This window comes from Solanum verrucosum, unplaced genomic scaffold (genome assembly GCF_900185275.1).
Source record: "Solanum verrucosum unplaced genomic scaffold, falcon-dt-bn FXZP01000206.1, whole genome shotgun sequence".
Taxonomy (NCBI): Eukaryota; Viridiplantae; Streptophyta; class Magnoliopsida; order Solanales; family Solanaceae; genus Solanum; species Solanum verrucosum.
In genome coordinates this window covers 1531264-1543391 of record NW_026020104.1, presented here as the reverse complement: position 1 = coordinate 1543391, position 12128 = coordinate 1531264, and the positions used below count along the sequence as shown (strand labels likewise).

General features: G+C 39.6%; 1 protein-coding gene and 1 non-coding gene across 2 annotated transcripts; one reads left to right on the top strand and one right to left on the bottom strand.

Moving 5' to 3' along the window:
* Positions 1-1058: 1058 nt before the first annotated feature.
* On the bottom strand, positions 1059-1165 carry LOC125825138 (small nucleolar RNA R71). The gene has a single exon (XR_007442836.1). It is a non-coding gene; the product is annotated as a small nucleolar RNA R71 (small nucleolar RNA).
* A 310-nt stretch (positions 1166-1475) lies between these two features.
* On the top strand, positions 1476-4579 carry LOC125825111 (uncharacterized). Its single transcript, XM_049504455.1, has 6 exons — positions 1476-1535; positions 1655-1753; positions 1964-2905; positions 3089-3271; positions 3543-3785; positions 4073-4579. Exons 1-6 carry the CDS (start codon positions 1476-1478, stop codon positions 4577-4579), a joined length of 2034 nt encoding a protein of 677 aa, XP_049360412.1.
* The last annotated feature ends 7549 nt before the right edge of the window (positions 4580-12128 follow it).

The window sequence follows — 12128 nt, the reverse complement described above, 5'->3', positions numbered from 1 at the left end:
GGATAGGCTTATACCTATATGCCACATTTGATTAATATACAAGATGATAGCTTAATACTCCGCCATTAGTTTATGCTTATCCCCGCTCTACCATGTAGTTAGGCTGCTAATGGTGATAGGCGATTAGAGATCGGGAGATCATGATCGTAAAATTAACCTTGTGAGTTAATAATGAGGATATATGCTACAACCCTGGAATATTTTCCCAAATTGCGAAATTCCCTTGTTTGAAACTATTTAATTATAGTAATTAATTTTTGAGAGTGTTCAACTTAGTAGATATAAACAAATTCCTGAAATGGTCTGTCGCATAAGTAAATTTATTTTAGATACAATAAAGTTATTATTTGTTGATTTGAAGTCCTTTGGGTTCGATAATCCAGCTCGAAAGAGTCGATGTACTACTTGAGTGACCACATGCTCTTGCGTGTGCTTTTGGACGCAACAAGTTTTTGGCGCTGCTGCCGGGGACTTTAAAATCGACAGATATCAAATTTTGAGTGTCTAAAGTATTTTTACAAGTGTTGACAACTGGAAGACGACCAGGACTTGGTAGAGCTTCTAGCTGAACCGGAGAGATTTGTTCGTTACCGGAGAAGGCAAAGAAGACTCACATATCATGTTCCACTTGTCGCTAGTGAAACATAAACTTCAAAAGAAAGGGAGGATCAAGACACACCTGTAGGGATGGCAGAAATGAAAGTGAGAGATGTGGCAATCCCTCAAAGCACCAATGTTACCTCAAGTATTCAGAAACCTGCAGCTGGTGGGAGATTTAAATTGAAGCAGAACATGGTGCAACTATTACACACAAACGGGCAGTTCACTAGTCTATCTCATAAGGACCCACGAGTGCATATTCAAAATTTCCTCGAGATCAGTGACACATACACCCCAACCGGAGTGAACTCTGATTATGTGAGGCTTACCTTATTTCCCTTTTCTCTGCTAGGGGAGCAAAAAGATGGTTGAACTCTGAGCCAGCAAATTCCATAACATCTTGGGATGATCTTGCCCGAAAGTTCTTGATAAGGTTCTTCCCATCCGGGAAAACATCCAAACTGAGAAGTGAATTATTAAGCTTCCGACAGAAAGGAGGAGAAAACTTGTACCAAGCTTGGGATAGGTTTAAGTCCATGTTGTTAAGTTGTCCACATCATCATCAATCTAACGAAGTGTTGGTCCATACCTTTATTGAAGGGTTGGAACCAAACACAAAAATTTTACTTGATTCTGCTGCAGGTGGACAAGCTTTAAAGAAGACATATGCTGAGTTGTTTACATTGCTTAATAGAATTTCACAAGGTAATCTTGAGTGGAATGGAGGAGGAGCTAACCTGGTCGTACAAAAGACTGCTAGAATGTTGGAAATGGATGTAGTGACAGCTCTGATTACACATATTTCAGCAATGCAGAATATGATGACTACTCATTTCAGCAACATATCACTAGGACAACAGTAAGCTCAAGTTAATATGGTGCAGCAACCACCAGCTTGGTGTGAAGTATGTGGAGGTGGAGATCACGATGTTGAGGTATGCAGAGCAAACCCAGAATCTGTTCATTTTGTAGGTAATGCTCAACGGGAGGAAATCACCACAACTATGGCAATACCTACAACCTAAGCTGGTAAAATCACCCAAATTATTCATAGGGTGGTAATCAAAACCAACACCAAGGACAAGCCAGTACAGGGCACAAGGTAGTGGACAACAGTACAATCAGCAAAGCCATGGAAACCAGCAAGGTCATGGTAATTAGCAGGCTGCCAAGCAAGGTGATATGAGTGTGGAGGACGTGCTAAAACAAATCATGGCTGACAAAAGCTAAATTGGCAGTAGATGTTCGAAACAATCAACTGGCGACTCAGAATTTGGAGAAGCAGTTTGGGCAGTTTGCTAGTGCCTAAAATTCCCGACCACAAGGGGGTTTGCTTGAAAACACTGATCCAAACCCAAAATAGGTAAATGTTGTGAGTACTCGTAGTGGTCATCCATTAGAGGAGTTAACACCAAAGGCAAAAGCTGCTGAAGAAAAAGGAAAACAGGTAGATAAAGCGGAACCAAGTGAGCAAAGGGTGAATGAGAAACCAAAAGCAAAACCACCTCCTCCATTCCCACAGAAATTCAAAAAGCAGAAGGAGGAGGAATGTTTCGGTAAGTTTATTGAATTACTCAAACAAGTACATGTTAACTTGCCTTTGATTGATGTGTTTCAGGGTATTCCTAAGTATGCCAAATATGTGAAAGGTGTGGTAGCCAACAAGAGTAGATTGGCTGAGTATGCAACAGTGACACTCACTGAGGAGTGCAGTTCTAGGATCCAGAATAGTCTCCCAACTAAGTTGAAAGATCCAGGCAGTTTTACTGTGCATATAAAAATTGGTAAGTGCATTGAGGCAATAGGGTTGTGCGATTTGGGTGCAAGTATCAACTTGATGCCTACGTCCATATTTCTCAAGTTGGGACTAGGAAGGCCCAAGTCCAAAACCATTATGTTGCAGTTACCCGACCGTTCGGTAGCAAGGCCAGATGGTGTTATTGAGGATATCTTAGTCCAAGTGGGAACTGTGATTTTCCCCATAGACTTTGTCATCTTGGATTTTGAGCCAGAGATTCCATTTATTTTGGGACGCCCATTCCTAGCAATCGGTGGTGTGTTAATTGATGTGGCGGCTGGTAGACTGACAATGAGGGCTCATGACAAGGTAGAGGTATTTGATGTGTACAAGGCAATGAAGTTGCCTGCAATATATGAGGAGCTGTCAGCAATTACAGTCATTGATGAGGAAATGGCAACTAAATATGTTGAAGCCCTAGACCCTTTAGATAAAGTGTTAATTGGGCAAGACATTGAGGGATATGTTGAAGCCCAGGAGTTGGCTAACGTTCTAGATGTCCCGAATGTGAGTATGCTTTGCAAGTTTGTGGAGCCATTAAACAGAGTCTTGTGACCACCTCCCAAGCCATCAATTGAGGAAGCACCAAAGTTAGAGTTAAAGGCTCTCCCCTCTCATCTCATGTATACATTCTTAGATGTCAATGATTTTTTACCTATAGTCCTTTCTTCTGCTTTGTCTGAAGTGTAGGTTGAGGCCTCTCTAAAAATATTGAGGAAGAGGAAAAAGGCGATAGGCTGGCAAATGGCTGACATACATGGCATCAACCCAGCTTTTTGCATGCACATGATATTTATGGAAGAGGGCCACAAGTCAAGTGTACAACCTCAACACAGACTAAACCCAATGATGAAAGATATGGTGTGCAAAGAGGTGATTAAATAGCTGGATTGGGTATTGTATACCCAATTTCAGACAGCAAGTGGGTCAGCCCGGTTCACTGTGTGCCTAAAAATGGAGGCATGACAGTGATCACCAATGAAAAGAATGAGTTGATTCCAACCAGGATAGTGACAGGGTGGCGAATATGCATGGATTACAAAAAATTGAATAAGGCCACCAGAAAGGATCACTACCCGGTTCCTTTTATTGATCAGATGTTGGACAGGTTAGTTGGGCAAGAATATTATTGTTTCCTGGATAGCTTTCAGGATACAACCAAATTGTGATTCCACCAGAGGACCAGGAGAAAACTACATTTACTAGTCCGTATGGGACATATGCTTTCAAGGGAATGTCGTTTGGGCTATGCAATGCTCTAGCCACCTTCCAAAGATGCATGATTGCTATTTTTCATGATATGGTTGCAGATTTTGTGGAGATATTCATGGATGACTTCTCAGTCTTTGGGGAGTCTTTTGACATGTGTCTAGAGAATTTGGATAGGGTGCTGGCTAGATGCGAGGAGACTAATCTCGTCCTAAACTAGGAAAAATGTCATTTCCTAGTGAAGGAAGGGATTGTATTAGGCCATAAGGTTTCAAAGAGAGGGATGGAAGTTGAACGTGCCAAAGTGGAAGCCATTGAAAAGCTACCTCCCCAGTCTCTGTAAAAGGGGTGAGAAGTTTTTTGGGTCATGATGGTTTCTACAGGAGATTCATCAAGGATTTCTCTAAGACTGCAAGACCCATGTGCAGTCTCCTAGAGAATGAGATGAAATTCGTATTCTATTAGCAATACATTCAAGCTTTTGAGTCTTTGAAGAAAATGTTAATAGAAGCTCCAATCCTGACTTCCCCAAATTGGGAGCTTCCTTTTGAGCTGATGTGTGACGCAAGTGATGTGGCTGTAGGAGCAGTGTTAGGGCAAATGAAAGAAAAGGTATTTCACTCAATATATTATGCAAGCAAAACACTAGATGCAGCCCAAACAAACTACACAGTGATCAAAAAAGAAATCCTAGCCTTGGTCTATGCTTTTGACAAATTTAGATCTTACCTGGTAGGGACTAAAGTTGTTGTTTATACTGACCATGCAGCTATCAGGTACCTGTTCAATAAGAAGGATGCAAAGCCACGATTAATTAGGTGGATTCTATTGCTGCAAGAGTTTGACATAGAGATCAAGGATCGAAGAGGTTCTGAAAACCAGATCACTTATCAAGATTGGAGAGTTCGTCACATGTGGGAGAGCAAGGTCAGATCCGGGAAGAGTTTCCTGATGAACAACTATTGGCGCTAGAGGTGACCGAACTACCATGGTATGCAGATATTGTTAATTATTTAGTGAGCGGATTGTTCCCACCGGGTGCAACCACACACCAAAAGAAGAGACTGATTTATGATGCTCGGTTCTACATATGGGATGAACCTTATCTTTTCAAACAAGGGACAGACAAAATGATGAGGAGGTGTGTGCCTGAATCTGAGATGAGACAAGTGATGGATAGTTGTCACTTGTCTTCATATAGGGGTCATCATGGAGGTGAGCACATTGCACATAAGGTGCTCCAATCAGGTTTTTTCTGGCCTACTTTGTTTAAAGATGTTGCAGGGTATGTGAAAAGTTGTGATCAATGCCAGAGGATATGGTCTATTTCCAGACGACATGAGATGCCTTTGCATAATATATTGGAGGTTGAAATATTTGATGAATGGGGGATCAACTTCATGGGACCATTCTCTCCATCCGATGGAAATCAATATATACTTGTGGTTGTGGACTATGTGTCCAAGTGGGTTGAGGCAGCAGCTTTGCCTACTAATGATGCGAAATTGGTGCTGAAGTTTCTGAAGAAGCATATCTTTACTCGGTTTGGAACTCCTAGAGCAATAATCAATGATGGAGGGACACACTTCATAAATCAATTGGTAAAGAATGTCTTAGCTAAATATGGAGTCAGGCACAAGGTAGCTACTGTGTATCACCCTCAAACTAGTGGCCAGGTAGAAGTATCAAATCGGGAGGTGAAACAGATTCTACAGAAAATAGTGAATGCCCAAAGGAAAGATTGGGCAATGAATTAAGTTTGATGATGCATTATGGGCGTACAGGACCGCCTATAAAACACCAATAGGGACTTCTCCCTATCACTTGGTGTTTGGTAAAGTGTGTCATCTTCCAATTGAATTAGAACATCAGGCTTACTGGGCAGTGAAGAAGTTGAATCTGGATTCGAAACTAGACGGGAGAAAAGGGATGGGTCAGCTACATGAATTGGAGGAATTTAGACTCCATGCCGATGAAAATGCTAAGCTTTATAAGGAGAAGACTAAACGATGGCATGATAAGCATATTGTGCCTCGACTCTTTGAGCCTGGTCAAAAGGTATTGTTGTTTAGCTCTAGATTGCGGTGGTTTCCAGGTAAGTTGAAGTCAAAATGGAGCGAACTATTTGAAGTGGTGCACACGATAGAACACGGAGCTGTGGAGTTATGGAATGAAGGAAAACAATCCACATTCATAGTGAATGGTCAGAGGGTGAAGAATTACTTCGGACAAGATGTGGATCGAGAAGAAGAGATTTTAGAGTTAAGCAATGAATGATGGGGAGCTGAGTCGTGCCGCGACATTAAATCAGGCCCAACTAGGGAGCCAACCCGAGACTTTGTACTCTAGAGGATATTTTCTTTGTATTTTGTTTTGATAGGTTAGTTTTGTTTATTTGGAGTCATAGGGTTGTTTATTTATTTTAAAAGTTATAATTTGTATGAAAAAAAATTGGGTGAAAAATAGTAGAGTCCACGACTTACCCGCGTCGCGGACTTGTTAATGCATGGTGTGGGTCGCCAAAATAAAAAGCTCGAAAGTACAAGGGAAGGCCGTGAGTGCTTCGCATCACGGACCTTGTTCTGGGAATTACGACAACGGGAAGGGTCTAACAGTGGAGTCCGTGACCTAAGCTCATCGCGGACTGATTCCACCAATCACATGACCTCCCACGTGGTGAAAGCTGAGAGTGTAAGGGGTGTCTACGACAGCTCCACGTCACGGACCTGGTAAGTTTTTCTTCCTTTTCATTAAACAGTCGGGTTTTACCCGACTTATATGGTAAAACCCAACCCCCATTCCCTTTTAACCCCTAAAATCAGCAGTTTTCCCCATTCTTCCAAGAAATAAGCATGAATTACACACCTTCCCTTTAACCATAACTCTCATCCTCAATCAAATCCATGTCACGAAGTTGGAAGATCATTATCAAGTTCTTCAATTTCCCTTCTTCTAAGCACGACATGTATGTTTTTTTTTCTCTCCATTTACTTTATGTGAGTTAAATTGTTGAGGTTAGGGCTTGTAATCATGTGATATTCGGGTGAAATTCTTGTGGAAGTTGATTGTTCTTTGTTTAGAAACTTGGTCTAGCGTATTGGGGGTGGAATGTGAAAGGGGTTCCATTGCATGTTTGGGTTAAAATTTGGGCATTTGTGAATTCTTGAGTGGCAAAAGTTTTATAAAAAAAAACTTGCTGAATTGAGTGGGTGTGTGAATAGTATGCTGAAAACAACATTGGGAAGTCTGAGTACCGTGTTGATTGTGATATATGTGCTTCAAAATAAGTGGGGGGTAAATTTTTCATGATTGGATCACATTACCTAAAATTGTAATTATCTCATTGCAGGATATCATGTCTAGCACACAAAGGTCTGGCAAAGTGGTTGCGCTTAGCAGCCGTAAGAGAGTAAGGACAGACACAACCATTCCCCCAGCACCCGTAGTCCCACGAGGGAAGAGACAACGTTACGGGGCTAAGGCAGTCACAACTGAGGGGAAAAAATGGTATAAATCACACATCGAAGCCAAGTACTTCTCGGATGTGATACTTGATGACGTCCAATTAGAGAGGGAGTTCCCATGCATTATGCATCGCCTACAAGAGTTGCACACGGGATTCATCTTTCCAGATCCAACAGAGTGCAATATTAGTGTGGTTTGAGAATTCAATGCAAATTGGAAACCCGATGCTCGTTCTCATTTTGTAACAATGCGTGGTGTGGAGGTCAAAAATCAAATATTGGGCACTGTAGATGCCCCGACAAAGGCATCTGACCATTTTAGTTTTGGTGTCGCCTATTGTTCCATTCTTCAACCTTTTAACTTCTTCTCAACCTGCACTCACAACACACACTATTGAAAGCAATAAAAACAAAAGTAAAGACTTGGGCTACCTCCTAAGAAGTGTCTTATTTAACATCGTGGCACGACATAGTTCTCATTTCCTTAACATTCATTTTTGGGATTTGGGATGGTGCTAAGCAATGTTCCCTTTTTCCTTAGATTGAGATGAGTGGAGATCTGGCACAATTAGGTCTCCAGCTACATGATAGATACCGAATGAGAGGTCAATGTTTGAGATAATGTGATGAAGTCATTTTTCAAGTCCTTCAACATTTTGCCGAATCCTTCAACCTTATTAAAGATCCTTGTGAGCATTTCCTTAGTTCAGTTTCCTTTTGACCCAGTTGGGTCTTTTGGTCGTTGATGATCATGGGGAGGAACATATCGATCTTTGTCAGCCTCCCTATCTCTCCAATTTCAACCTCGCCAATTTCTCCGACCATTATCTCGATCCTTCTTCCAACCTTGGTTCCCACAATGTCGTTGATAATTGGTGTGAGAACCCCTATTTGGTTTCCCAAATATTGAACTTTTTCATTATATAATGCCTCAAATTCTGCATCATCCGAGTAGTGCCCACTATTAGTTCCAACCGCATTCAACGATCTAAGTCCACCTCCCATGACATGTTTAAACAATAAATCGAGTTGGGTCATCATTTTGACAATGTTCTCATCTTATTCATTGTCCTTCTTGATTTGTTCCTTACTCATGCTCAGTTGTAGAGTAGGGAAATGATTCTCTCTAGTATGCCATACTCGGTTCACTTTGGTCATGTCATCTAGCAACAAAGCATCTATATCATACGGTTGTCTCATTAATCCTCCTTGAACTAACTAATCAGTGCCACCTTTATTGACTAAATCAAGGCAACAATAGAAGTATTGCAGCAGCAAATCATCAGAAACACCATGTGTTGGACATCATAAAAGTAGTTTCTTGAACAAAAACCAAGTTTCAACTCTTCCCAAGAAGTGAGAGTCATTTGGTAATTCTGTCAACCATTTTGAAGCTTCACCCGTCAAAGAGAACGAGAATAACCTCGACCTCACAGATTCTTGAGAGATGTTCTTGAACACAAATGGTCCACATACCTCCACAAAATTCCTAAGGTGTTCGTGGAGATCTTCAGGAGCGAAACCCCCAAACATTCCTCTTAGTTGGGGAAATTATAGCATTGTTCGATTACGTGAAACACATTCCTCCCGATTGTAGGAGGTATCCAGATAGCTTTTGTGGTTTGAACAATATTCACATGCATATCATTCAAATCACCCATGTTTTTGTTTTGACCATAGTTATTATTAGCGTCACTACCATGGTCACTCATTATATTATATCTACATATCAGCGGATAACATAAAACAACAATCTACTACAACTAAACAAATTTACAAACTAATTTCTCAAATAAAATCTTAACCACCACTCCCCGGCAGCGGTGCCATTTTTGTTAACGCTCAAATGTCCTCTTTACAATCAATCAAAAGGGACAACGGTCGTATTCAATAAAAATACCAAAGAAGAGTCGGAGTCGAATCCCATAGGGAATGGTATATCATAGGAAATTTTATCAAGAAATTTGGATTGTAAAATCATTCATTTGTAGTAGTAAAAATAAGTGGGTGGATGATTCCACCAATTTAATGCAAAGATTGGGTTATATATTGTCACAATTAAACTAAAATTATGGAAAATTCAAGAAGTAACAAGCAATCTAGGGGTGCAGGAATTGGAAATCAATGTCACATAGGGGGTAATTATGTTGCTCTATAGTGATGAACATTCATTAATAGGCTAGGTCATCTTCAATGACACTAATCTTCTTTCGATCTCATAGCATCCTTGCATAGAATATCCTTTCGGTCTATTCTAAATGTCAATCTAAGAAACCCAATACCTTACTCTACTCTCTCTTTCGATGCAGTAATAGGGCAAATAGATCCGACCCATATCCTCTATTTTCAAGCAACTTATAGACATTTAACCTAAATTGCTAGTAGCGGACTAACTACCCACTCCAATCAATCTCTTTCGAGCATCAACCAGAGATCATAAGTAGAAATTAAGTTTGCAACCTTAACCCATAAATTATCCCCATGCTAATTATCCCAAGTTCATGTATGAACACTAGAAAAATAGAGCATAACATAATACGCCCTACATTAAATAAACACCCAACCCTATAATTGCACCCCTAGATCTTGGGGTTTTAGCCATCCATCACAATAAGTAAAGAAATTATACCTTCTATGAAAACGGCTATGGGTAATATAAAATTAAACAACTACAAGCGAACCCATTTTAGATTCAACTTTAATTTGTCAAATTCAATAGCAAAGTTGAAACCCCCCAAACTATAAAGTGTTCTTCACAAGGTAAAGTATTTCTCCCAAAAGTACAATTTCTCACTCTAAAGGCAACTCTCTTCTTTCTCTCTCCTTTATAGTTTCCCAAAATTTGGCCCAAAAACTCAACACTCTACCCTTTGAGCGACATTAGTCGAGCTCGCCGTGCTTATTCAGCAAATTGCCAAATCATGATTTAGGTCTCCTTCTCTTGCTCTAGGCTTCAAGTGTTTGAACCTCAGTCGGTGAACTCATTTAAGTCTATCTTTCACATTCAATGAATCACTGAGTACCACCTTGATTCGCTTTTAGAGCTTTGATTTTCCTCCTTGCACTGTTGCTTTCGGCGATGGTCAGCAAGGTCGCCTTTCTCATTCGGAGAATCACCTTTCCTTTTGTATTTCACCAACTTGTCTCGATAGACAGAAGTGTTGTACACTGTCACTTTGGCTGAGGTCATGCTCACTAGGCGATCCACCTTTCTTTCTTGGCAATCATCAATGTAAATTTTATACTTTTTTTCACACTTTTGGCCATTCTTTCAAACATTTATCCTTGCCTTGTCCATTATCCTTCACGATAGTAAATCATCAAAATATTATTAGAATAGGACAAAATTAGGCATTGAGGACACTAATTATTGAGCTAAATAGGCCTCAAATAAGTGCAAATCTACCACTCATCAGTATTATTTAGCACCAAGAGGACGCAAAGATAGAGGCTCACCCGTTAGTTAGGCTGAGACCTTTAGTAGAAATTTCTAAGTAAAAAAAACTACAAGCTGTCATATATTTAAAGGGGTCACTGATTAATAACGTTTCAAAGACAGTTCATCCAATTATAAGCGTTAATGATCAATAATCAGTATAAAACCTAACTAAATGAGTTGGGGTCAAATCCCACAGGGAGCGGTACGTGTTTCAGATTCAATTGGGAAGTGAGAATGTGGTCAAATCAGTCATATGAATAAAAATTATCGAATAAAGACATCATTCAAATTAAGGGGTGACACGAATGTCAAATAAGGGTTTTGGTTTTGATTATCAACTACAAACATCAGTCACAAACAATACGAATTAACAATAATGAGACGGGTTTTTGGGATGTGATTGATTATAGGCAATATAGACATATGGATAATTGCAACTATTAGTAAATAGCTAGATATTAGTGAGTAGGCTAGGCTATAGTGGAGGTAAATTTTCTCTCGAACAATTTACCCCGAATCAAGTTGATTTCTCTCGAACATCAACAAGCATGCAAAATAAGAGAAGCCCACACCTTAATACATTCACTCTCTTAAGCAGAATGTGTGGGATTTGGTTTAGGATTCACTCTCTCGAGCTGAACCCAGGTCAACCCAATACCCACAAACCATTAATCAAAAACCTCTCCCTCTCGCAAGCCAAGAACACAAAGGTAGAACTGCATTTGCAACTACAATTCTTAAATTAAATCATAATTAATGACTAAACTCACTTTTAAATAACATTTAAACTAACAATTAGCAATAACCATAAGCTAAATCAGCCCATAATCACATAATCACACCCCAAGAATTGGGATTTTAGCTAGATATTATAAAAAGGTAAAAATAGTTACCAAATTGATTATCCATCAACTGGGTAAGGGTGATTTCGTCTTTACAATGGTCCGAATTGATGAATCTCAAAGACCCACTTACAAAAGAGGTGTTTATACCAAGAATTCAATCATCACCGCTGAGAACGAAGGATATACTTTTAAATTTATTTCGAAGCAATTTTCAATACGTCTATATTTTGCAATGACGACAAATAAATCTCAAGGTCAAACAATCCCTATTGTTGGATTATATCTTTCGCAACAAGTTTTCTCCCATAGACAACTATATATATCACTATCAAGGGGAATCTCAATGACCAAAGTATTAGTTATGACTGAACAACCAGATACGACGACAAGGACATATACAAAAATATTGTATACAAGAAAGTATTAGGTAAGAGATGATTGCTATCTTTGTTTTAGCGTAATCAATTAGGAACAAAACCCACACATTACATGAAGCTAATGAAAATGTGACTGGTTGTATTTGATAGGTTCGGTTGAAGAAGAGATGAGCTGACCATCACTATGCAATTTATGAAGAAAATACAATTATTATATAGACTTAGATATTGATAATTATGATACAAATGACTTGAAACTCCTGAAAGGTATCGTGTATTTCTGGATGGCTTCATAACCAGTACCAAATGTTCCTTTGAGCAAAATTACATATTTAAATCGTATTTAGAGCTTGTCCCCAAGTGTCATGCATCTAATTCAAGCCAATTAGTCGGGCG